The 27,662-nt window shown below is 37.4% G+C and overlaps 4 protein-coding genes across 4 annotated transcripts; 3 read left to right on the forward strand and 1 right to left on the reverse strand.

Moving 5' to 3' along the window:
* The first annotated feature begins 2,100 nt into the window (after positions 1-2,100).
* On the forward strand, positions 2,101-2,862 carry LOC105883372 (olfactory receptor 51A4-like). The gene has a single exon (XM_012786436.1). It carries the CDS (start codon positions 2,101-2,103, stop codon positions 2,860-2,862), a length of 762 nt encoding a protein of 253 aa, XP_012641890.1.
* Positions 2,863-9,276: 6,414 nt separating this feature from the next.
* On the forward strand, positions 9,277-10,242 carry OR51G1 (olfactory receptor family 51 subfamily G member 1). Its single transcript, XM_012786493.2, has one exon. It carries the CDS (start codon positions 9,277-9,279, stop codon positions 10,240-10,242), a length of 966 nt encoding a protein of 321 aa, XP_012641947.1.
* Positions 10,243-20,315: 10,073 nt separating this feature from the next.
* On the forward strand, positions 20,316-21,257 carry OR51G2 (olfactory receptor family 51 subfamily G member 2). The gene has a single exon (XM_012786494.2). The coding sequence runs from the start codon at positions 20,316-20,318 to the stop codon at positions 21,255-21,257; it is 942 nt and encodes a 313-aa protein (XP_012641948.1).
* A 29-nt stretch (positions 21,258-21,286) lies between these two features.
* On the reverse strand, positions 21,287-27,364 carry OR51A7 (olfactory receptor family 51 subfamily A member 7). The gene is made up of 2 exons (XM_012786437.2): positions 26,448-27,364; positions 21,287-21,311 (listed from the first exon to the last, which is right to left on the reverse strand). Exons 1-2 carry the CDS (start codon positions 27,362-27,364, stop codon positions 21,287-21,289), a joined length of 942 nt encoding a protein of 313 aa, XP_012641891.2.
* Between the last annotated feature and the right edge of the window lie 298 nt (positions 27,365-27,662).

Consider the following 27,662-nt stretch of genomic DNA (forward strand, 5'->3'; position numbering starts at 1 on the left):
TATACCTCTCTAAGACTTTGTTTTCTTATCTATAAAATGGGTAAAATAATAACATAAGTGAGAAAAATCTATCCAAATCTTTTAGCAGAATGTCATATTATTACCTAAAAGTTAAAATATAATAATGTATAATATAATGATTAAGTTTATGTATGTTTATCCCATGCATTTGAATTAAATCTCAATAGAGACTACCTCTAAGAAACAATGCAATCTTTAAGACAATTGTTAGACAAATGACAGAACACAAATGACCTCGGTCTATTGACATAAGATTATTTTAGCTATACCCAGCACTGTTTTGAGGCTCAGAGTTTTAGGAGTTTTAAGAGAAATTTGTAAACACATGAGATGATGTATATTATGCCATTCAATGCAGATTTGGTCTTTCTATTAAATTACAAATATTTATTTTTAATGAGCTATAGGTTCCCAATGACTCAGGTCCTTGGACAGTACTCTGTGCATTCACCCATTTAAAGGTTGTGAAGAAGAGAAAAATCTAGCAACAAAGCAGCCAGTATGACCCAGAAACATGAAGAGATTATACTTTTCTAGAACCAAATGTTCTCCCATAATCCCAATATTCTTGGAAAAGAATCAACTTTGACAAGTAATTAAAAATGAGGAAGATTGTATGGATGATTAAATGGAGAGTTAATAATTTCTAGATCATTACAAAAATGGAAAATAAAGACTTTGGAAGAGATAGACCCTCTCTTGAACCAATAGTCAAGGAACAGTGTTTGGGATATGTTAAAAACGTCTAATATTTCTTGTTGTTTGAGGTGCACAAAATGAAGAATCTAAAACAAACAAAGCAAAACAAACAAGCAAAACTCACATACATGTTATATGATGGAATAGACAAAGTTTACCCTAAAGAATGGAGAAAACTATTCCTGTCTTCAACTTTGGGAAATAATATTCAATTTTATAAATAATTATGGGTCTACAACTAAATTGCACTTATTATGCTAGGAACTGGAAATGTGGTAGTGAACAGTGCATAATTCCCTACCCTCTTTATTCTAATTGTGGGAGAAGACAGACCTTAGTAATAATAATAGGGAAAATAAGAAGCTATTTTGAGTAAAAGGGACTAGACTATGCACTTTCAGAGAAAAGAAGATAGGATTTTTTTAGAAACATATATCAAATCAATTCAAAGAAGAAAAGCAATATGAGTACTCAAGCAGAAGTAGAAAGTTTTAGGTAGTAGTTAATATGTTAAGACTGGTAATAAGTAAGGATGTATAAACCAATGACCACCTACTCAGCATGATTTAGAGTGGCTTCCATATAGGCAGGAGGGTAAGACTACATATTTTCAAAGGTCCCTTTTAACTATAAGACTGTATAATTATAAACTTCTAGTTCAGCCATTACTTCAAATGTTTATCATATAGAGATGTATAGGTATGAATATATGTATGGAATAATTTATGAATCTCATCTCTAATCTACAATAAATGTTGCCTTTTCCTTCAAGATTTTGTTTCCCTTCATCAGGAAGTTTTTATAAAACTGAAATAAGAGCGCCATGAAATTAGAGACCTGGTTTGTGAGATTGTTACATGAGTACTTTCATGTGGTCAAAAGATTATCTGGAATTGTTAAATATTAAAAGTCCAAATTACTTGATACTTTAACAAATTGAAAAACATGCCTTGTTGAGAAAGCAGGTCATATTCTCATATTCTTTTCATTTGTGTATGTGTTTGATTGTTTTTGTGTTTTTTTTTTACAGTCTGAACTGACAGCACAAATATAGACATTTGGCTTTAAGAAGTGTCTACCAACCCTCTTAGTATCTGTGATGTACATTATACCAGAAAGAGGTATCTTCTATCGTAACTTCATTTAAGAAATTTCCAACTACATTGAGGCAACATATGGTTTAGTATCTTTCTGTGTGTCATGTCTCCTCTTAATGACACAAAAATTGAAATTCTCAGATTCCTTCTAATTGGGATTCCTGGACTAGAGAAGAGTCATATCTGGATATCCATTCCTTTCTCATCTGTGTACCTTCTTTCTTTCCTGGGGAATTTTACCATCCTCTTCTTTATCAAGACAGAACAAAGCCTCCATGAACCCATGTACTATTTCCTTTCCATGCTCTCCATCTCTGACCTAGGGCTATCCCTCTCTTCTTTACCCACCACATTGGGACTATTCCTATTTGGTATCCATGAAATTCATGCAGCTCCATGCTTTGCCCAGGAGTTTTTCATCCATCTGTTCACAGTCACGGAAGCCTCTGTGCTGTCTGTAATGGCATTTGACCGATACGTGGCAATCCACAATCCTTTGAGATACAGCACAATCTTAACTGGCCCGAGAGTCATCAAAACAGGCATCTTTCTGACTTCCAAGAATGTTCTTTTGATTCTTCCATTGCCCTTTCTTTTGCAACGGCTGAAATACTGTCATCAAAACCTGCTCTCCCACTCCTATTGTCTCCATCAGGATGTCATGAAGCTGGCATGCTCTGACAACAGAGTCAACGTTGTTTATGGACTCTTTGCTGCACTTTCTACTATGTTGGACTTAGTGTTTATTACTTTCTCCTACATTATGATTTTAAAGACTGTACTAGGAATAGGAACCCCCAGAGAGCAGTTCAAGGCCCTTAACACCTGTATCTCTCACATCTGTGCCGTGCTCATCTTCTACGTGCCCATGCTAAGTGCAGCGATGCTCCACCGTTTTGCCAGGGATGTGTCTCCTATGGTCCATGTGCTCATGGCTGATATATTCCTTCTGGTACCACCACTCATGAACCCCATTGTGTACTGTGTGAAGACCCGTCAAATCCGGGAAAAGGTTGTGGGGAAATTTTGTCCAAAAATAAATTGATTGGAAGGAATGAGAAAGGGACTAAACATATAAATAGATTGTTCTTGGGTTTAATAATCAGACAGAGCTCATAAAATCAATAGCCTTTGATATTCAGTACCCTAAATACCCTTAACACTGCTGTGATCATGGGAAAGTTCAGCTCTCTGATTCTCAGATTATATATATAGAACTTTGAGCCTTACTGGAAGACTGGAAGCTTCTACTTCCTGCTTTCTAGAATAAGTGACAGTAAAATAACATGAAAAAAGTACCATATCTATATCTGTCTTTAAAAAAAAAAAAGAAAGAAAGAATCCTGTTTCCTTACTTTCCTAACAAGTAAAACCTATTAAGAGAAGGGATAAATTGCTTCTTCAGTTTTAAGGTTCATGATGATGCAATGGTTGATTTATTTAATTCCAAAACATCATGCACAGACTCAAGGATTTTAAAATATGTATATTAACTGTATCTTTGGATATAAATTAAAACTATACATTGTCAGTGCTATTACTCTGGAGTCATATGAGTCATTATTACCAATTACATAATTAAAAGAACCTCAAATTACTATATATCCATAGCTTATTTTAGTGGCCTTTGTAAAAAAATTACATTTATCTTCTCATGTGCACATTCTCACACATACCTATTACTTTTTAAACTTTTTCACTATATATATATTTGACTCTCAATTTTTAGAATGAAGTAATTATAACCATGTTTCCAAAGATCATCTTTTTAATTTTTTTAATTTTTTTTATTTCAGCATATTACAGGAGTACAAACATTTAGGTTACATATATTGCCTTTGCCCCACCTAAATCAGAGCTTCAAGCATGTTCATCCCCTAGATGGTGCACACTGCACCCATTAGGTGATTATATACCCATCCCCTCTTCCCCGCTCCCATCTACCCGGCACACAATGAATGTTACTACTATATGTGCACTTAAGTGTTGATCAGTTAATACCAATTTCATGCTGAGTACATGTGGTGATCGATTATATCAGTTTGGCCACCACAACTATGCTACATATTGACAAACATCTTGTGCAAGTTATAAGTTTATTATAGATATTGCTGAGAAGTAGAAATAAATTGTTTAAATCTGAAGTGTGAACTTTTATTTGTCAGCCTCTTTTATGCCAATAGATTTATCAAAAATTAATATTATTAAACAATGAAATAAATTATACCAGTATAATAAATGATAAACACTAGATAGGCATTGGTCTTTATTTCCTGCACATATTTTTGGGTTTACTTAATCAAATAATTTTCTGTTGGCCCCAGGCTACTTGCAGCCCTGTGGTTTCATTCATTTCACAGCTTTGGCAAAGAAGTAACCAAAGTGTCTGATTTAAATGAATGAATAAATAAAAGTATATGGAAGGGCCGGCATTGTCAAGTACAACTTCCAATTGAAGTTGGAAAAAGTTAGCTATGGCTGCATGCTTATATGCCACTACATTTCATTTTATCAGTGAAGATCCTGCCTACTCCTGTCTTTATGGCTTTGTTGGTATCACACTGGAAATGATTAAGAAAAGAGAGATGGGAGATCACTAGTCATTTTTCAGATTTAGAAATGTGTTAAAATGAGAACTGTATGCACTGTGTATGTATCTCATATGCAATTATATTAAGCTGCAGTAGAATCTTGAAGTTCAAAGTGGAGATCTAGCAACCCATCATTTTGAAGTACTTATTTATAACACACTATGAAAAAATAAAAAATCTGGGACAGATTCCAAACTGATTGGGAAACCAAGACAACATGTATAAAGTAGGTACAGTATTGTTAAACAAGGATTGTGGTCACTCTACTAATGATTTTAATAATGGTGTTTACTGAGAATCAATTAAGTATCAGCTATTCTGTTCAGATGTTTATTTTAATTATTTAAATTGATTTTGAAAGAACTCTTGATATAGATGTTGGTAGTGTAAATGGGTTGGTGAATTATTTGACGGTACTAAATTGACATTTGAAGTATAAATTTCAGAATTATGATGCAAATTGCATGTGTCCTAGGAAGAACACACAAAGAACAGCCAACAGTAATTAAGAAACCTATAGTTTCAGACTGAAGGCTGAGGGGAATCCTCCTTCTCCCTAAACTCAAACCAAATCACGCTAGCAGTTAATAGCTGAGAATACCTGATAGTACCAGAATCTGCATTCAATACAAAAACAAAACAAGGAGAGAAGTTCCTTTTTGTAAGACATAAGAAAATAATCTCAGAAAAATTAAATAATTTGCCCGTGGTCATAGGGTCACATGGCTAGAAAGTATCAGAGATAAGGTTGAAATCAGCTGTATATTTTATTTGGAACTGCTCTCTAGATAGCTCTCACTCTATTTCTCTCATGAAATATTTGCCTTCTGGTCTAGCTAGGTCTTTCTTAACCAGTTTCACAAGATGATATCCATAACTTGAAATATCCTAACATTTAGAAGATATCATTTGCCCACAGACATGAGATTTTCTCCTCCTAATACTTAATTTGTGTACCTCATTTTCCAGATATTGTGTTTTCTTGGTCTCTTGTGGCCTCCATCCTCAGAAAAGAGCTTATAAGAACTCTTCAGAGAGTTCTCAGCCTTTGGAAAGGGCCCTGAGGAGAAGCTTCTGGGCTCTTCAAAAAGACTCTGAGTTTTAAACAAGGATTGTTCCTTTAGCCAAGCCACCATCCAACCTGACTTCTGGATGGAAGTATTCCCTCCAAGCCCTTTTCTCTCCAGCTGTTGGTGCTCAGGTATGTATTACACACAGAATCCCAGCGACGACAGTCAGAGCACAGAGATAACTGGGCACATAGAACCAGGGCCAAAGACTGAGCTCTCCATTTTAGCTGCTTGCTAAATCCCACATCCCATCAATCAAGGAAGTTTTGAGTAGTGGATGGACTGGGGTTAGGAGACCTGTGGTTCTAGTTCCAGCTTAGTCACTGTGTATGATCTTGTAAAAGTCATATTCATCATTTTGTTTAATCCCTGCTGCCACTCGGTCCTTGAACTTCAAAATTGAAATTGTAATCTCTACCTTCCTTACCTTAAAATTGCTTTATGGTAATTAAATATTAAAGTGGATTTGACAGCACTTTGTAACAATCAAGCTCTATACTTAGATAAGGTCATGATTGTCTTTGGGAATAATTTTGTAGACTGTCACCAATGCAGATGTTGATAAAAATAAACAACTTTGTGTGAAATTATATGAGGAATACAAATCAGAGGGAGTAAGAATATCACTGAGATAACTGCTCAGCCCACCTCTTCTCTGTCTCCTTCATAGACTCTATGATGACATTCCTTTATTCCAATAAGTTAGAACTCAAGGGAGGATCATGTCTCATGTAGTCTAGTGAAGGAATCATCTGACACTTCTCTGATCCCTTGATCTGAAGATGAGTGCCATTGAGAAGGAAATTATTGTGCTTAATCTCTACTGTACCTCATCTCTTTTCTATCCATTCATTCATACATTTATTCAATATTTATTCTGCAAACTTTATTAGGCTGCAAACCTGTGCCATAGTTGTAAGCTCTAGTGATGCAATAATTCCAACTCTCAGGTGTTTTTTATGAATTGCTTTTATCTTTTCTCTCCCTCCTCATGCCTTATACCCTTGAACCTTAATCATATCCAAAATATAATATGCAAGGAATATATTTGAAGGTGATAAAATAGCTGAGATGGAATACTATAAATGCAATTTCTATTGAGAAATACAATTTCTCAATAGGTAGGCAGAATGACTCTTCCCTGTCTAGGGATACAGGGGTGCAGTGGATGATCTCTGAAGGTTTCTTGTGTGTCTCAAACTCTCTGAGTAAGACGGATAGAAGCAAGCTTCACTCTGAGTCTGGTGGCTGAAAAGACACACATACATTTAAAGTTGTGTTTGCATCTCACTAAGATGGGAAATTTCCCCTTCTTTATTGTTATTCCTTTTAAAAATTCTGTTGCTCTTTTCTTCATTAATCAATGCACCCAACCTCAAAACCTCTTTGCTTCACTGCCTAAGCTGCCTGCAGCATGCTCTCTAAATTCTATGACACCCACTTTGTCTTTCACAGCCCACCTCCCTTCCAAGCCTCTACTTCTCTTCATTTCTTTCTCTTTCCTTGCCATCCCTTTTTATATCCTTTTCAAGCTTCCCCTTTGGAATCATAAAACTAGAAGGGTTTTATTATTATATTAATTATTGTATTACAATATTAGTATTTTTTTTTACTTGAAGTGTGAACTAGACAGGAAATTTTGGTCTTTCTTTATCCTCAGCCCTTCAAAATGCCACTACCTTACTGAGAAAAAGGTAGTGGCATATTTTTCTTTTTGAAAAAAATCCTTAACTTCCTATCTTCCTTCCTGAAAAATTCCTGGTATTTTTACTCATCTGTAGATTTTCCCTTGAAGGAAAACTATACAAAATGTAGACGTTTTTATTTATTCCTCCTCACCCACTGATAATCTAAGCCCTCATAATCCACTTCCTGCATATTGAAACATTATCTGAAAAATTAATGATGACCTCACCACCATAAGTGTAATGTCTTTTTGAAAACACTTACTTTACCTCTTTTTTATGGTCAATAGTGGTGACTTAAATTTATTAACATTATGTACTACTATTTTCATCCTGTGTCTCTGATTCTCCATTCTCTGTCTCTTTTCCAGTTTTAATATTATGTGCTACCCTCATTTAAAAGTTTTCAGTTTTATGAACTGAGTTCCTGTCTCCTTTTCACATTGCATATCCTAGCAATTTTCTCCATATCCATGGCAGATATTCTACAACTCAAGCCCTCACTCATATTAGTGAGTCCAAAGATCACTACATATGATATCTTCCAGACACTTTCCCCAGGAATTCCTTTTCACACTTACATCTAGCATACCCCCAACTGAACTTGATCCATAAAACATGTTTCCTCTCTAATGTTATCTATCTTGGCTAATCTGATGTTATTCATATAATGGAAATGGCTATCCACAGACTTGTCCAGAGTAAAAATCTCATGGATTTTTTTCATTTTTTTAATTGTCGGACTCTTGTAGCAGCCATGTACTATGCAGTAGTAGCAGGAAATATGGTATAAAAGTCAATAACATAGGCTCTGGAGTATACTGTCAGGGTTTGAATTTTATCCTCAACCTTGACTGCTCTGTAACCTTCCCCAGGTCACTTTACCTCTCTGTGTCAACAATTTCTCACCTGTACTATGCTCCTAAGAATAGACCCTATATGATGGAATTTGTCTCAGACTTTAATGATGTAATACATATTAAGCCTTTAAAAATATAATAGGCACATAATATATTTAATAAATATTATATATTTTAAGCTTTTTGTGCATGTGATACTGCACTGATCGCATCACACTTATATATGTAGAACACAATACAGAATTTTGCAATGTAATTTAATAAAAGCTCTGAAGGCAGAGCAAAAGAGAACTCAGTTCAGATTTTATAAGAACAGGCGTGTTATCAATCCAAGCCCCAGAGGCATATATCTCACTGAGAGCCTTCAGATCTAGCTTCCTCATTCTAAACTGAAGATTAGAGATGTTCCCTTGTAATTTCAGATTTCTTTTCTTTGCTCCTTGTGCTTCATACCTGATGCACACTTCTTTGCCATCCCCATCTCTATGTCTTGGCCTAACCCTCCTGATATTGGAGATACACATCTCTCCTGGTGTTTCTCTCGGAACTAAGGCCGAAATCCCCCTTTCCTGTAACTGTTTTCTAAAGTTCCAGATTCTTCTAAGATGGTCTTCAGTTCCAGGCTTCAGATTTGCCCACTACCACTTCTCTCCTAACCCACCAAAAGCTGTTATGTAGATACAGGAGAGGCATCTCTCTAGTTACATGTTAGGAGTCCATGGAATTCAACAAACATTTGCTAAACACCTCCTGGTCTCCCCTGTAGGCTTGGCACTGTGAAATAAAGCAAAATCCCCAGGCAAATTACAAATACACTTGAAAGCACATTGCATATACCTGATTCAAGTAGATAATCATGCAAAGTGGTGTGTACTACCAACCCCCCATATATATGACACAAATTCTGAAAGCTCTAGTGATTCAATTGGAGAATTGTTTCATGGAGGAGCACATAAAAAAGAGCCATCTTAGATGACCTCATTAAATCTCTGAGAGGCCAATACTGGTGGACACACCACCATTAAGCTAAATTACATGGCTTTCATGAGCTATAGTAATCCATTATAAAAGTCCCCTTCCTAGGCCCTCTAGAAAAGGCTAATAGATCAAGCCCGCAGCTCTTCCCCATGTGATCTGCAGACCTTTGTTGACTTAATGATCCTGGAAAAATTAGGTGAGTAAGAATTCAGCCCTGTCATTCTCCAGGAATCTCATTCTATATTACAGGTTGGTAAATACAAGACTATAAAGCTATGATAATCCCTTCTAATAGCAGCCTCCAAAAAGCCACTTTCTTCCTGACGGGCTTTCAAGGTGTGGAACATCTCAATGGCTGGATCTCTATCCCCTTCTGCACCATCTACTTGACAGTTATCTTGGGGAACCTTACCATTCTCCATGTCATCCGGACTGACGCCACCCTCCATGAGCCCATGTACTATTTCTTGGCCATGCTTGCCCTCACAGACTTGGGCCTTTGCCTTTCCACACTGCCCACTGTGTTGGGCATCTTCTGGTTTGATGCCAGAGAGATTGGTGTCCCTGCCTGCTTCACTCAGCTCTTCTTCATCCACACCTTGTCTCTAGTGGAATCATCGGTTCTATTGTCCATGTCCTTTGACCGCTATGTGGCTATTTGCAACCCACTGCGTTACTCCACGGTCCTGACACCTGAGCGTATTGTCAAGATGGGCCTAAGCTCAGTGCTTAGAAGTGCCCTCCTCATCCTCCCCTTGCCTTTTCTCCTTCAGCGCTTCCAGTACTGCCGCTCCCATGTGCTGGCCCACGCCTATTGTCTGCACCTAGAGATCATGAAGCTGGCCTGCTCTAGCATCATTGTCAATCATGTCTATGGGCTCTTTGTCGTGGCCTGCACAGTGGGCGTGGACTCCCTGCTCATCTTTCTCTCGTATGCCCTTATCCTTCGAACGGTGATGAGTATTGCTTCCCACCAGGAGCGACTCCGAGCCCTCAACACTTGTGTCTCCCATATCTGTGCTGTGTTACTCTTCTATACCCCCATGATTGGTTTGTCTCTTGTGCATCGCTTTGGTGAACATCTTCCCCGCATTGTACACCTTCTCATGTCTTATGTGTATCTGCTGGTACCACCCCTCATGAACCCCATTGTCTACAGCATCAAGACCAAGCAAATCCGTCAACGCATCATTAAGAAGTTTGAATTTGTAAAGTCACTTAGGTGTTTTCAGCAGGATTAAGCTATACGGAAGGGAAGAAGATTTGGGCATAAAGCCCACAGGTACATTAGGTTTCAACTATGCTGTGGCAAAACAATAAAGTACTGAATATCAACAAAAAGGTAAATTACCTATGCAGCATGCAGACATTGTGACCTCGGAAGAGTTAACTAACTCTCTGGTTTTCCTTTTCTTCAATTGCAGAATGGTCATGGAAGTAATTATAATACCTTCATTCCTTATGGGTATATTGTGAAGATTAAATGAGATGATTTATGTTAATCCCTAACATAATAACTGACAAAAATATAATTCTCCAAAAATATTAACTATTTAATATTATTATTTGAGAAAATTCAAAAGAGTACATATGTTTCAACTTTCAATTCTTTGGTCAGTGGAATTTGATTGATGATTGATCTTTTAAGCTTGTATTTTAATTTATTTACTTTTGTTACTATATTATAATTGTAATTTTTATTTATTGACAACACTTGCACATATCCATACCCATGTCCCAAGTAATGCCTTTTCATGACAGTGCTTTCTAAGCACATACCCGAAAATTTTAAAAAGGAACAGAAGATGCCCTGGGAGCTTGAGGGAAGGTATCAAATTGAAACAATGAAAAAATATTCATGGATAATCCTCAAGAGAGATAATGGAGGTTGAGGGTTATCACCCACCATCCAAGTAACTAGTCAAGCAACTTGATTTCTTCCTTCACTATTACATATATTCCAGGAGTAAAAAGGTGGGAGAAAAGTATGTGTTATTTTGTACTTATTTGCAGGATGTTTCTCTAATCTCTTTGTCTAGCAATATCAAAGCACACATGTGTGCACTCACACACTACTGTTGTTCTTTCTGAGTGTTTTTTGATGTTTCTGTGTGTGTGTATTTGCCATGCCGTGCTAGTTTGTGTTGGTATCTATTCCCCCTAAGCCAATTTGTATAAATTCATTGCTGTATGTTAGCACATATGTCCAGATGCATAAGGAGTGAGCTATAACACTTTATATATTCATGTAGGTAGACATGTCCTAATCTAGGGCTTTACCGAGGGTCAGGGGAAGAGGAGAGTTTTGGCTTAGAAATTTCCTTTCTTTATGGTTACCTTGGCCTGTATGCTAGATAACAAAAATGAAGTCATTGGAAGAGAAACACAAAGATAAAATATTTCACCATGAAGAGGAAGGAACTATAACTAGTAGTGCTATAAGAAATTTGACTACATGAAAATGATCAGATCAGTTTCCCCATTGTCAATTTGGGAAGAATATCTTTCACAGAGTTCAAAAAAGACAAGTCCTCCATCCACTTGCCATAAGAGTATCAAAGTCCTGCAAGCTGCTTCGACACCTTCTGCTGTTTTTGGTTGTACCTTCTTTACCAACTTGTTACTCGGCTCCTAGAAGATTGTTTAGAAATCGGGACAAAAAATAGATAGATATGTATGGTTTCACTTCAAAGATTAGCTTTCTCTAGATTCACAAAATTCAATGAATATTCACTTCCACAAAATTCAATAAATATTCACTTATCTCCACAATTCTATGCTTAAGGAAAGACTCAGAGATGAAGTCTGACATCAGTGAGTAATGACAGTAGCTGGATTTATTTACTATTAGTTTTATTTTCTGGATTAAAGCATACTTTCAAAATTATGGTAGACTATTAGAGAAAAGATTACATTTAGCATATTAAATATTGTATAGAGGATCATCAACATAAATAAGTCATAAATATAGGTAAAATTTGAATCTAACATGAAGGGATTTTCATAATGTAATTCTCCCCATTTGGGTCTGAGGAATAAACCCAAAAGTCCTTGGCAGAACTTCACACAGCACTGCCTGGAATCATACTGAAGGTATTATGTTCAATCATTTTGTGCTCACTTTGTATTTAATTGTATCATCGTCACTATTTTCATAAAGATCATAATTTCTCATAACACCTACTATATCTAGGACCTCATCTCAAAAAATTAAGGTTTTCTTTCTGTGTCAAGAAACATGCTTATAGGAGGCCACCCCATCTGAGGCACATGAGTTTCGGGAAGAGCCCAATCTCCAAATGTCAATGGTTAGAATGGGACTTAGGTTGGAAGGAATCAGGCTGGAAGTCAGAGAAATAGTCATGGCTCAATCAGAAGTGCACTGGGGATGAGGTGATGTGGAAGGAAGCTGAAGTAACCAAAATGGCACAGAGGCCTATCTCTTTAGAGACATGTGAACGTGAGTTTTCCTAAAGTAAAGCATTTCCTGGGTATAGAAGCCATAGGAGAAAGTGGTGGATAAATTGTGACTAGAAAGAAGATAGGAAAGAGGGAAAGGCAAAGAGAGGGAAGAAGATAGGGAGGAAGAGAGTAATAAAAGAGAAAGGCAAGGAAAGATGACGGAAAGCAGCTATGTTCAGTCTAATGGCTTGTCTTATACCCCCTCAGTGTAAAATGCACACATTAATATCTAACAGGGTGGTTGAAAATATTAGCGGTAACAATAGCTACTGCTTGTTGACTCCCTCCCATACACCAAGAATTTCATGGTGGCTGTGGTTAATCATCCCAATTACTCAGCAGATTGGATTTTATTATCCACATGTTACACTGGAGAAGAGTGGTGCTGAAAGACAGCAATTGACTGGGAGACAAAGCTGGGTTTCATGTATTCTAAACCTGGGTCTGTTTTCACTGCTTTTAAGCTGTCATGTTCTATAAAATACAGTAAAGGACACACTAGTGTACACACATAGGCATGAATGAACCACTGTGTGCAAAGAGCTCTGTGCTTATAGAAACATACTCATGGACTCAAGGAGGCAACAAAACATGCCCCCACTCCCACTCACACAAGCAGTTTCAGATGGCCTACCTCTGGTTCTACTAGATGTTCATAACAAGAAAGAGATTTAGTTGAGGCCTTGCAAGGATCTGAATGATGTTGAAACCCAAGAGAAGGTTTCTTAAGTGTGACCACAAAAAGCTCTTATAAAGACGATGCTATAAAGACAGAAATGTAGGTAACTGTAAAACATAATATCGTATTCCCCACCTTTTTGTTCATCTCTGACCTAAGCCCCATTCTTCACTCTAATGAAGAAATCACACAGTAGCATAGTGTGGTCTGCCAAGCCCTGAGAAGCCACACTCCAACCCTTCACACCTGCCTTTCATGAATGCATTTTGAAATATAAATCTGAAATTTGAATTTTTTCTTTAAGGAATGTATATTTCTTTAAGAATATGGTAAAAAGAGAGAGAAAGAAGGCAGATTTCACTATAAAGAGTTTGCTCTCTCACAATACCGGGTAATCAATTTGTCAGATCTTCACCAAGTGGGAACTAAGGGGAGTGGGTTTGGGGAGCTATGTGGAGAGAGCTAGGATGGTCACATATGACATATTGAATTCTAATGACAGAGCTCTGGGAGAGAGTAAGGCAAGAAAGGAAATCTAGGCATAGCGTCAACAGCTCTGTGACCTCCCTCACCAGCTTGTTCAGCAAATATATACTGAGAACCAGTTTGATGCCAGGCAGTATCCTAGGCATCCATGAAATGAGGAGAGTTCATTGTCTGCAAATTTCATGGGGTGTCTGGGATTTTCAAATCTTGTAGACCTGGAAGTGCTGGGTAAGTGAGAGTACATGGATTACACATTAAAATAATAATACATATTATTCTCAAACTTTAAAAAATTATTACTTTTATTTTCATTACAATCATAAGAATTTATTTGAAAAATAAAAAATAATAAAATTCATTGTTGAAATTCATTACATTTTTGTCAAATCTGTTCCTTTTTCTAAGAATTAATTTAATTTCATATTTAAGTTCTTTTAAAGAGAGAGAGAAGAGAGAGTTCGAGAGAGAAAGAGAAGAGATAGAAATAGTAACAGATTAGAGAAGAGGAAGAGAGAGAAAATTGCATTCAAGTTTTAATATATGTGTTGAGTAAATTAATGCCTGAAGGAACCAATGAGTATATGAATAAGTACAGTCTTATTTTTCTAACTAAGATTTTCCCTGAAGAATAGAGATTATTTATTTCCATTTTATTTATTTTTTATTTTTATCTTTTTAAACAGTCTCACTTTGTTGCCCAGGCTAGGGTGAGTGCCGTGGCGTCAGCCTAGCTCACAGCAACCTCAAACTCCTGGGCTCAAGCAATCCTGCTGCCTCAGCCTCCCGGATAGCTGGGACTACAGGCATGCACGGCCATGCCTGGCTACTTTTTTCTATATATATTAGTTGACCAATTAATTTCCTTCTATTTATAGTAGAGACAGGGTCTTGCTCTTGCTCAGGCTGGTTTTGAACTCCTGACCGTGAGCAATCCACTCGCCTCGGCCTCTCAGAGTGCGAGGATTACAGGCGTGAGCCACCGCGCCCAGCCAATTTATCTCCATTTTATGTGCAATTCTACATTCTTGTCTCATTCACACAACGTCATTTTATTATATGCAAATTACTAATTTGTTATAAAATATTTGTTCACCAGGTGAATAAATGTGTGATAGGTGTATGGATAAACAGGTGATGTGGACATTAAAGAGGTGATTAAGTTAACATGAGGTGAGCAGGGTGGGCTATAATCCAATATAACTGGTATTCTTGTAAGAAGGGTAAATTTGGATGCCAGAAGAGAAAACAAGAGTGCACACACACAGAAGAAAGGGCTTGTGAGGACATAGTGAGATGGCGGCCATCTGTAAACCATGTAGAGAAGCCTCAGGAGAAACCAAACCTGTCAACAGTTTAATCTTAGATTATTCTGGCCTTTAACATTTTGAAAAAGTAAATCTTTGCTGTTAAGCTACCTAGTTCATGGTATTTTGTTATGACAACTCTAGCAACTTAATACAAGTAACCGTGTTTTGAAACAAATTCCAGGCTAAAAGTGAAAATATACGTTAAATTATAGAGGGAATAAAAAATTATGGAATAAGAGTTGAAAACAAATGATAAGGACAAGGATATATGAAAATTACTAAACGTTTGTGGTTGTCACAAATGTCAAAGTTTCTGATTCTGTCCTGCAGAGGTGTGGCCCAGAAATCTGCATTTTAACAAACATCACAAGAGATTCTGATCTAGGTCATCCGGGGACTGTAATTTGAAAAACACTGTTTTGTAACACTTAAATGTATACATATGCTCAACCAAATATTACTGGAATGTGGCCAGAAGAAGACTGCCACATTCCAAAGATATCAAGACAATGAATTAAAATAACCTCTTATGAATGGTTTGGGGACTCTGGGAAATCCCTTAATATTTATATCTTTATATTCCCAGGAGAGATGCAATAAGCTGGATACTAATTATCTAGGCAATGAAAACACTGAAATGCCTCTCCATATCTCTAGAATCTTTTCTCCATCAGCTCTCCTAGGGCCTAAAAATGGATGATTAACTCTTCATATCCTTATATTAACATATAAAACCTCCTTTTTAGTTTTAACCATAAGAACTGATTATTTTATTCAATTTTCTCTTTGACATCTAAAAACAAATGGCTGAGTTCTGAGCAGATCAGAGAAAGAAAGAGGAGATAGAGTCCCTGAGTATAGGTGGCACAGGAGAATACAGGGAATATGGGGTTATCTGGGGTACCAAGATTAACCATCAAAACCATCACTGTGTCTCTAAGATCCTTGCCTGACTTCCTTCTTCCCATTGGTGATGGGAAAAACATTAAATTTAAAAAGCCCTTTTTCTTGCTTATTTTCTTAAGTTCTATATAGCTTCTAGTTATTAGCCTTTTGTTGGATGTATAGCATGCAAATATTTTCTTCCATTCTGTAGGTTGTCTGTTTGCTCTAATAATACTTTCCTTGGCTGTGCAGAAGCTTTTTAATTTGATCAGATCCCATTTATTTATTTTTGTTGTTGTTGTTGCTGTGATTGCTTTTGGGGTCTTCAAAAATTCTTTCCCTAGGCCAATGACTGTAAGAGTTTTTCCAACATTTTCGTCTAGAATTCTTATGGTTTCATGTCTTAGGTTTATGTCTGTTATCCACAGTGACCATCAAAACATGAATGGATTAATAAAATGTGGTATATGTATACCATGGAGTATTATTCAACCACAAAAAACAATGGTGAACTAACATCTCTAGTATTATCCTTTGTTCAGTTGGAGCCAATTCTTCATAGTGAATTATCACAAGAATGGAAAAACAAGCACCAAATGTTCTCACGATCAAATTGGTACCAATTGATCAACACTTGTGTGCACATAAGGAAGTAACATTCATTGGGTGTTGGGCAGGTGGGAGGGGGATGGGGGATGAGTATATTCACATCTAATGGGTGCAGTTTGTACTATCGGGGGATGGGCACGCTGTAGTTCTGATTCAGGCCATGCAAAGGCAATGTATATCATGTAAACATTTGAAACTCTGTAATATTCTGAAATAAAAAATAAAAAACCGTTTTTAAATTCACACCTGGTTATATATATAACATGAACAGTATCACATCCAGTATGCATAAACTGGAGTTATACTGTATCACACATAAAATATTGTCAACAACACCCACTCTGCTTTCCTGATGTTGTGGAGTTTGTTCAAAACTTTCATCGTATCCTTTAGAAGTAGCTACAAGTGCATAATGTCCTCTGGGCTTCCCATCTAGGCATCTCATAAAACCACTCTCCTCTCCTCTTTTTCCCTTATCCCCAAGGTATGAGGTAATGAGGTCCAGGGAGCCAGTCCTGATAGAGACTTGATTAAAAATCCTTGAAATGGTCTCAATAGGCCGTTGCATAAAAATCAGGGATTTAAACTTCTGTCCTCCAGTCTCTCAATACTTCCTGAGCTTTGGAGAGAGAGGTGAGAGAAAGGACTTTGGTCACAGAAAGGCTGAGAGGGTGCCTGCTAAATATGGCAACTGCCGAAGTAAGATCTTGCTTGTTTCATGGGATCCCAGGTCTGATCTTAGCACTAACTCAGAAAACAGACAGCAGCTTTCTCTTCATTCACTCACTTGGTTCTCTGACTAGAGAGCTAGCTGCCTCCTGTATGGTAACAACAGGAATATTGATGACACCCAGAGAGACAATCAAGTTAGGTGGACAAAATTGCAGTGCAGGAATGAGATGAGCTCAATTATTAAGGGTTCAGCATCTATCTGTTAGTCTCAGACACAGGTTTGTTGAATCAAGAGATATTTCCAAGAAGCAAAGGAATTAATGGACAGGAATTAATCTGACCCTCTGGGAGGAAAATTTTTCTGTGAAATAAAAGGACATTTCCCTGAGTGATCACAGAATATAAATAATAGAATCAGAACAACCATTGAACTTGCTTAAATCCCTTCAGGAAGTAGTCTCCAAGCAAAGCAACTTGGGGCAGAAAGGTCATGGGTTAAATCTATCCCCCCATCTCACCCTACTCTGGAACACTGCTTTAGTACTGGTCAGGAATAATAAAGTCCTCACCAAACCTGATAATGGATAATCTGAAGATCTTCATTAAGAAGCACATACTACTAAGATCTCTCTGTCCATCAGGCTAAAGGTGATCTTTCCCATACAGATATCAACTGGCTTAATTATTCTTAATTATTCTAGATTTTCTTTTATTTCTAGGTCCTCTCCTCCAACCTGTTCTCATCATTCTTTCTCTGATTCTTATCCTGCCCTACCCCTGACCATGTGAACACAAATTCCAATCCCAAAGAGAGTTTATCTGAGCTTATGACAAACAGGTGGGAAACAAATTTTCAATATTTCTCCATATATTTTGTCATTTAACCTCCACCCATTTCAGGCTGCCTTAATTTAAACAGTTGTCTGGACTTGTTAACCTTAATTTTTCCAAATTTTTAATATGTACTTTGGAGCTTCAGAGATCTAAGTTTGAATTCCAGTTCCAGCACTGATTGGCTGTATGACTTGAGGCACATGATCAAATTCTCTAAGTTCCTCTTTTCTCAAGTGAAAATTAATGGAATAATACTAACTTGCAAAGTCTTTCTAAAGCCTACATGTGATTATTTTTGCAATGTTCCTGATACAGAGACTAGAAAATAGTAGGTGTTCATCAGGAATTATATTTCTTTCTTCTTCACTACGTTACTTCATTTTAATGTCAAAAATATTTTCTGCCTTGAGTTTTATGAGTCATATTGTTAAACCACCATGTAGGTTGTCTACCTCTGACAGGTAAGTTTATCACAGCTCTTCTGAATTCACTTTGATATGTAACGTGGTGATCACTAATCATGGCTGCAGAAGAAGCTGAGGAGCACAGCATGAGCACCAATCTGACCTTCAAATGGACAGTGAGTTAATGGCATTGGCTATTAATGTCACTGGTTTTCAAAGTGACAGAGAAAATGTCTATGTGTTATGTTTATGTGTGTATTTCTCCAATCCACTTATTTATTAATTCAGCTAAAGAGTCAGCACTGTTTTTGAAGACCTATTCAGCTAGCTGCTGCTAATTGACACTGAATTACCTTCTATGTGGGAAGAAAGTGTAGCAGTTGTTTAGAGCCTGAAATCTATAGAAAAGTCAAAACTTGGTCATTTACTATCTCTCTTATTTTAGACATGTTGATAATTTTCTTAAAGCTTCTATTTTCTCATCTATTGCATCATGCTATCAATAGAACATTATTTACAGGTTTTTTTTAAGAAGATAAAGCATGCATCAAGTTACTGACAAGTAACTAAAAAAAAATTTAACCCTTACTTATGAAAGGAAAAAAATTCTGAGCAACTGCTATAAACCAGAGCATATTCTAAGCACTGGCTAAACTCCTACCTGTTTTTAGCTCATATTCTAGTGGCATTATTAATTAAGAAGGCAAATATTATTGTTCTGCACCTCAGAAGGCCTAAATTGGCATGTGAAACTCTCCCCAGTGACTAGACTCTCCTGAGCCTTCATTTCTTGATCTGTAGAAGAATGGGTCCTCCCAGCATCTCTGCCTTCTGTTCTGGGGACTCTCCTGGACTCAGCCTTGTAATGTGGGATGTGGCCATGAATGGTAATGCTTCAGTCTCTCCTGCTACCTAGGTCCTGCCACCTAAGTCCACAGTAGTTGGATTTCTGGACTTCTGGAGAATATCAATTACTGACTGACAGGAGTGTCGGGGCTTTGCCTTCTTACTCTAGCAGTCGGGAATAGCTTCACAGATCTTCACACACCTTCCAGTTCTCTCTGGAAATCTGTGATCTGAGTAGCATTTATGAACTACCTGGACAAGGCTAGGCTTCTATGTCAGGAAAACCAGAAGAGATAGTTAGTAAGGGTTGGTCTATGTCCAGGATTAGGGCTCTCATACCTGGAGAGGTTAAACAAAAAAGGGAAAGAAAGAAAAATAAAGTTAAAGATAACAACGAAATCAATGTAAGATAAGGGGTAAAACGAAGATGAAAAAAAAAAGTTGTAACGTTAGTGAGAGACCCAGAAGGAAAGAGTCACTTGAAGATTGTTTAATGAAAGATTTATTTGTTATGGGGTAGGCAAAGTTAAGTATGGCCAGTGGGAACAGTGAAGGAAATCTCACTCCTTAGTCTGAGGAGCAGAGAGCAATTACTGCAGCTCAAGAAGGTTTGTGCTGCTGGAGAAGAAAGGTCCCCAACAATAGCTGTGGCCTTCAGTGGTGGAACACAGCCACTGCCAACCCACAATGCCATGGAGAAAGAGCCTGATCCCTGACCCCCATGCTCCTATCAATTTTTGGTGCTTCCCATTGTCTGAGCCTACTAAAAAGTCCAGAGGCCAAGAAGACCTGGTTGATACAGAGGTCAGAACAGAGCAAAAAGCATGGAAGAGCTCATGTAGAATAGCCAACTCACCCAGTTTGACTCTTACAAGTTACCTAGCAGTCACTTCACAATTCCATGTCTTTGTTTCTTATTGAAACTTTGATACTAAAAGTATTTCCCACAAAAAGATAGGAGGAAGCCAGGGACCAAAGTGAAACCACCCCTGAAAGAAGCTATGCAATTTTAGGTCTATTTGATTCTAATTTTTTTCTCTTTAATTTCTTCCGGGTGTAATCACTCTCATTTCCTCAATTCATTTCAGGAGTTTAGGGAGAACTCAACTTTCCCCTTGTTTCCACACACAATGACACTGGGATCCCTGGGAAACAGCAGCAGCATCTCCTCTACTTTCCTGCTGAGTGGCATTCCTGGGCTGGAGCACATGCATGTCTGGATCTCCATCCCACTGAGCTTTGTGTACCTGGTTTCCATCCTGGGCAACTGCACAATTCTTTTTATCATTAAAACAGAGCCCTCACTCCATGAGCCCATGTACCTGTTCCTGTCCATGCTGGCTTTGACTGACCTGGGTCTGTCCTTGTGTACCCTTCCTACAGTACTGGGCATCTTTTGGGTTGGGGCACGAGAGATTAGTCATGATGCCTGTTTTGCCCAGCTCTTTTTCATTCACTGTTTGTCCTTCCTAGAGTCCTCTGTGCTACTGTCTATGGCCTTTGACCGCTTTGTGGCCATCTGCCGCCCCTTGCACTACGCTTCCATTCTCACCAATGCTGCCATTGGCAGGATTGGTCTTGCCTCTCTGGGCCGTAGCGTAGCACTCATTTTCCCATTGCCTTTCATGCTCAAAAGATTCCCCTACTGTGGCTCCCCAGTCCTCTCACATTCCTATTGTCTCCACCAAGAAGTGATGAAATTGGCCTGTGCAGACATCAAGGCCAATAGCATCTATGGCATGTTTGTCATCATTTCCACAGTGGGTATAGACTCGCTACTCATCCTCTTCTCTTATGCTCTGATCCTGCACACTGTACTGTCCATTGCCTCCAGGGCTGAGAGACTGAAAGCTCTTAATACATGTGTTTCCCACATCTGTGCTGTGCTTCTCTTCTACACTCCCATGATTGGCCTGTCTGTTATCCACCGCTTTGGAAAGCAGACGCCCCACCTGGTCCAGGTGTTCATGGGTTTTGTGTATCTTCTCTTTCCTCCCCTGATGAACCCCATTGTCTACAGTGTGAAGACAAAACAGATCCGAGATCGGGTGACCCATGCCTTTTGTTACTAACTGGGTCTAATATTGGAGGCACTATCACCTTAAATGCACCCACACTTGTTTATCCTTTATAATATCTAATGAGCATGAAATAGAGGAAACATTTATTTATTTATTTATTTACTAACAAACATATACAGGGATGAACAAGAGATCACAGCCTTCACAGAACTCTCACTCTGGTCTGGCAGGGGTTGGGGCAGTAGAAATAAAATGTAATATAATGTGGAAAATTGTGTTTTCCAAAAATGACCACAGAAATAATTTTAATCTCACATTCTCTTCCAGATACTTGCCACTACTCAAGAGGTGGTATCTATTTCTTCTCCCTTTGTAACTAGGTAGGACTTTGTAAATGCTTCCTGAATTGAATACTGTGGAGATGACCCTGTGAGACTTTTAAGGCTTGGTCATAAAAGGTGATAAGTTTTTTGCTGCTGCTTTTTTTAATTTCTTTCCCCCATCTTCAATCTATCTCTACTTCTCTCTGTCTCACTCAACACTTGCTATGGAATCCAGCCCCCAATCTGAGATTTAGCCTAGACCATATAGCGTGGCCACATTCAGGTGTTCTATCCAACAGGCTCAGGTAAGGCCTCAGAATTAGCTGAGTTAGCATCAACCACCACTGAGTGAATCATCCTTCAGATTATTCTAGCCACCACCCCTTCTAGTCTCCCCATCTAGGGTCCAGTGAAGCAGATTATCAAGCATTCTCTGAATTCAGTCCAAATTGCAGGTTTATAAAAAATAAATAAATATTCCAGGACACTGAAGTTTGGGATGATTTGTTATACAACCATATAATTGTATTGCTCAAAGTATAAAAAGGTTAATACAAGAGCATAAAATAGATATCTTCCCCCTCATGGGGGGAAGAAAGTATCAAAAAAGGTTTCCCTGAGTTGACACAGTAGCTAACGTTAAGGGACATGTAGGAATGAGGCAGTAAACAACTATAAGAGGCAGGATGCAAAGTATATTCCAGTCTGAAAAAATAACATGTGTAGCTGGGGCAGAAGTGATAGAGAGTAAAATGTATTCAGGGAAGTATCTGAAGTGTTGTTTTTGTTGTCCTTGTTCTCTAGCATGTTAGGGAAGGTTTGAGGATTAAGGGAGGTAAATGGGAAGGGATTGAGGGACTGACCATATCAGAAAGACCATAAGCCAATGAACAAAGAAGAAATAGTTTGTTATATCCTCTTATATTTTCATTAAAATTGTATATCCACAAGCTTCCATATAAAATTATCTTTTTGTTGTCAAAACCATGGGGTGTTTTGGTTTAGGTCTAGTTGCTTGTTGCTCAAAGATCCAATTAATGAGTCAATGAGGATGGAAGAAAGGAATTTTAAAAGAATTTTTGTCTTCAATTTTGGAATTTTTAAGGAAGAAAGGAATTTTGTATGTCTTAGGTTTAAGTCTATTATCCATTGTGAATTAACCTTTGTGAGTGGTAAGAGGTATGGATCCTGTTTCAGTCTTCTACATATGGCTATCCATTTTTCCTAGGGAATTGGGATTGAATAGGGATTGAATAGGGATTCTTTTCCTCAGTGTATATTTTTGCCTGCTTTGTCAAAGGTCAGATGACAACATGAGGATAGTTTTATAGATGGTTTCTCTGTTCTGATCCATTGGTCTATATCTCTGTTCTTGTACCAGTACCATGGTTACTATAGCCTTGTACTATAGATTGATGCCTCCCAATTTATTATTTTTGCTTAAGGTTGCTTTGGTTATTTGGGGTCTTTTCTGGTTCCATATGCAGATAAAACCAGAATCCAGAAGCAGAAAAGAATATATTCTAATAAACTTAATCAGAAATTTATAAAAGATGTATTACACTGATACCATGGAAATACAAAATATCATTTCTGAATACTATAAAAATCTCTATGCACATAAACTTGAAAACATTGAGGAAATGGACAAATTCTTGTTAATACAAAACCTCCCTGGGCTCAATCAGGAAGAAATAGACCTCTTAAACAGACCAATATCAAGTAACAAAATTAAAGTAGCAATAAAAAATCTTCCAAGAAAACAAAAATAGTCCTAGACCAGATGTTTTCACAGCCAAACTTTATGAGACCTACAAAGAAGAACTGGTACTCATACTATAGAAATTATTTAATAACATAGAGAAGGAAGAAATATTCCTCAACTCATTCCACAAAGCCAATATGACCTTGATCCCAAAGCCAAGAAAGAACACAGCAAAAAAAGAAAACTACAGGCCAATATCCCTTATGAATATAGATGCAAAAATTCTCAGTAAAATCCTAGCAAACCAAGTTCATCTGCACATCAGAAAAAATAATCCTCCATGATCATGTAGGTTTCATCTGAGGGATACAAGGATGGTTCAACATATGAAAATCTATAAATGTGATTCAGCACATAAATAGAAGCAAAAACAAAGACCATATGATCCTCTTGATAGATGCAGAAAAAGCATTGAACAAAATTGAGCATGCTTTTCTGATAAGAACTCTTAACAAAATAGGCATAGGTGGAACATACTTCAATATTATAAAAGCCATATATGACAAACCCACTGCCAACATCTTATTGAACAGGGAAAAATTGAAAGCATTCCTACTTAGAACTGGAACCAAACAAGGTTGATCACTGTCACCACTTCTGTTCAACGTGGTGCTGGAAGTTCTAGCCAGAGAAATCCAGCAACAGAAGAAAATCAAGCCTATCCACATAGGAAAAGAGGAGGTTAAACTATTGCCCTTTGCTGATGATATGATCTTATAACTGAAAAAAAAAACACCCAAATTATACCAAGAGACTTCTGAAATTGATAAATAAATTTAGCACAGTCTCAGGTTAGAAAACCAATGTATACAAATCAGTAGTATTCATATGCACCAACAATAGTCAAGCTGAGAAACAAATCAAAGACTCAATACCTTTCACAATAGCAACAAAGAAAATAAAATACCTAGAAATATATTTAACCAAGGATGTTAAAGACCTCTATAGAGAGAACTATGAAACACTGAGGAAGGAAATCACAGAGGATGTAAACAAATGGAAAAATGTAACATGCTTCATGGATCAGCATAGTTAACATTGTTAAAGTATGTATACTACCCAAAGTGATTTACAGATTCAATGTGATCCCCATTGAGATACCAACATCATGTTTTGCAGATCTGGTGTTTGGATATGGGCCATTGTGCAAAAGAATAAGCCTAGAAATCTAACTTTGGGTAGTGGTGGATATGAGATTATATAGGAGGTGGACTTTGGCTACTTGCCTGAGCATTGAGCCAAAGCTTACTTACATAAGCTTACAATACTAAACAAAAGCTTTGAGAATGATTAACACCCAATTTCAATAGAAGGTAGTTCTACTTTATTTACCAGGACTTGGCAACAATTGGAGCAAGGGTCCACATGCCCCAGTCAAAGCCAGCACAAACTGGTTACTGCCAAGACAAAACACAGGGCACACTATAGCAGTGGGTCCAGGTTCAAGATCGTGCCATATCATAACATCTTAGGTTATATGGGTATTATGTGCTTAATTTGGAGACTCCTGATCTGAGGCAATGCAGTCATGTGAGCTCCCAGCAACTATCCAACCTAGATTTAGGGCTTAAGAGGACTGAGGACTCTCCTATAGCAAGGACTGCTGACATCTTTGGTGGAAGTGGAGACTGCTGAGGGTCTCCAGTTTACCCTTTCCCCATAAAAAGTCCCTTCTGAATCCAAGCTGGAGGGAAGTCAGGCAAGAGAAACAGTGTGAATAGGCAGGGTGCCTTCCTTGGCTCTCTGTGGTGCTATTCTGGGCTTCTGGCCACCACAGGGATTTTGCTTCTTACCTGGTGCTCTCCAGACTACTTCCTCAGTCACTCCAGTCAAAATGTAGTTGTGTATAGTCACATACAGTAGAAATGCACTTGTTCTGGTCTCTTTTGGGGGGGAGATGAGTACCAGGCAACTCTAAATGACCATCTCACTAACATCACTTTGTCTAAGCTATAAATTTTGGATGAGAATAATATCTACTTCAGATCATTGTTATAAGGATTAAGTGAGACACTGTATGTGAGATATGTGGTAAAGTGTTGAGCAAATAATACATTGTCAATTGTGTGCAATATATTTGTCCCTATATAGATTGCCTTATGTCTTAATTCCTTGCCATCCTTCAAACTGAATTTTCAGTTGTATGCTCAATCATTTGATTTTTTTTCTCTGAAATATTTCTTCTGTACATGAGAAAAAGTTTAAAATATAAATTTTAGTGAAAATATCATGGTACAAAATTCTTTGTACTGTTCAATTTTTAAAAGTTCAATTTTTAAAAGCATATCAGAGGGGCTGAATTTTTTAAAGCCCAGGAAAAAAGACTAAATCACAGAAAAGACTAAACAGCAATATCATAGAATTTAAACTTATTTCTTAGTATAATTTGTGAATTTTCTATTGTTGGTTACAACAAAAACTAAATGTTTTTTTCTCTCGGTGCCCATCCAAAGAGTCATCACTTCACAGCAGGACTATTGTGCTATTTCTTGTTAATCTCCCTTCCTCATCTCTCCCAAATTCAATCCATTTTGCTCATGTTTTCATACACACTGTTCTTAAAATTAGATTTATTATGTTACGAATACGTTTAGAGACTAATCTGGTTTTCCAGTCCCTTCTAAATTTAGACTTTAGAAGTCTCTTCTAGATACTGCAAAATCTGGTTCACTCATTTTATCCAAAACTAATACTCAATATTTGCCAAATTATACTCTGTATTCCAACCACACTAATATCCTTCATATCTGCTATCTGCTCTACTATTTTATGTTTCCTTGATAGTATAAAGATTATACTATATATATATGTAATAAAGGCTAATTGCATAATATTAATCTACCCAAATCTTACCATTCTTTAAGACCTAATTCAAATTCAACTGCTTTATCACATCTTTTCTTTCAATTCATCCTAAAATGTTAATTAAACATCTATGAATTATATCATATATCTACTGATTATTTTTTCTATCCTTTTTAAATTATATTTCCAACTTTATTATAAATTCTGCATTATATAGCTTTTCACTCCCTCCTTCCAGTCATCCATGAGATAGTGACCATCATAGCGTTAAACACATAGCAAGTGCCAACGATTACTGATAATTTATTTCCTAGTTATTCAAGTTCTTATCACTTACATGTGTTAAACAACTTCCCTAAAATCTTCTCCCGGATTTGTCGAGTCTTTATACAGTACACAATGGGGTTCATCAGGGGTGGCACCAGCAAGAACATATCTGCAATGAGGATTACCACAAGGGGGCTTTTGTGCTTGGCAAAGCGATGCATGGCAGCCAGGGTGATGATGGGCACATAGAAGATGAGCACAGCACAGATGTGGGAGACACAGGTATTTAGGGCTGTGATCCTCTCTGCCAGAGATGCAATGCTGAGTACTGTCTTCAAGATCAGCACATAAGATAAAACAATCATTGCCAAGTCCAGCATAGTACAGAGAGCAACAAAGAAACCGTAGATAACATTAATCTTGTTGTCGGAGCAGGCCAGCTTCATGGTATCCTGATGAAGACAGTATGAGTGAGAAAGAAGATTCTTTTGACAATATTTTAATCTCCTTAGAGTGAAGGGGAATGGAAGCACTAAGAGAATGCTCCTAAGGGCTAGGGCTAGTCCCATTTTAGCAACTCTGTTGCTAGTAAGGATAGAACTGTATCTTAGGGGGTTGTGAATGGCAAGAAAGCGATCCAAAGACATAATTAGAAGCACTGAGGATTCCATGACAGTGAATCCATGGATGAAGAATTCTTGAGCAAAGCAGGCATTGGGTGAAATTTCCATAGCATTGAACAAGAAGATCCTCAGCATTGTAGGAAGGGAAGAGAGGGATAGTCCCAAATCAGAGATAGCCAACATGGCAAGGAAATAATACATTGGCTCATGAAGAGAGGGCTCCGTCTTTATGATAAAGAGGATGGTGCAGTTGCCCATGATGGCAACTAGGTACATGAGGCAAATGGGGATGGAGATCCAAATGTGGGCATGTTCCAGTCCTGGGATCCCAATCAGGAGAAAAAGCTTGACCTCGGAGTTATTGAGAACAGACATGATGCATGGAAATACAAGCTCTTTAACCAGATCTGAAACCACATGGACAAAAAGCAGACATACTTTTGCATAAAACTCAGTTCTATGGGAACAAGGAGTTCATGTATATACTATGCTCAAAAGCATATTTGGCAAGTTAATGAATTATCATCTTCAAAATTTACTATAAGTCTTTAAACGTGTTCATATTCTCCAATGTGGAAAATTTACTACTAAGAATTTATCCTAAGTTAGTGACTTTTTAGCCTTTTAAACAAAATAATACATTAAACCAAATAGAATAATATCAAACTGGAGC

Source organism: Microcebus murinus, chromosome 4 (assembly GCF_040939455.1).
Source record: "Microcebus murinus isolate Inina chromosome 4, M.murinus_Inina_mat1.0, whole genome shotgun sequence".
In the NCBI taxonomy this organism is placed as follows: domain Eukaryota; kingdom Metazoa; phylum Chordata; class Mammalia; order Primates; family Cheirogaleidae; genus Microcebus; species Microcebus murinus.

What these genes read in the sequence shown, in the direction of transcription:
- LOC105883372 (XM_012786436.1), top strand. Translation starts at nt 2,101, where the DNA reads ATGTACTATTTCCTTTCCATGCTCTCCATCTCTGACCTAGGGCTATCC.
- OR51G1 (XM_012786493.2), top strand. Translation starts at nt 9,277, where the DNA reads ATGATAATCCCTTCTAATAGCAGCCTCCAAAAAGCCACTTTCTTCCTG.
- OR51G2 (XM_012786494.2), top strand. Translation starts at nt 20,316, where the DNA reads ATGACACTGGGATCCCTGGGAAACAGCAGCAGCATCTCCTCTACTTTC.
- OR51A7 (XM_012786437.2), bottom strand. Translation starts at nt 27,364, where the DNA reads ATGTCTGTTCTCAATAACTCCGAGGTCAAGCTTTTTCTCCTGATTGGG. An exon ending in GAGAAGATTTTAGGGAAGTT is followed by an intron (nt 21,312 to 26,447) that starts GTTTAACACATG and finishes GATATTATAAAG; the next exon opens with GATAAACAAGTGTGGGTGCA.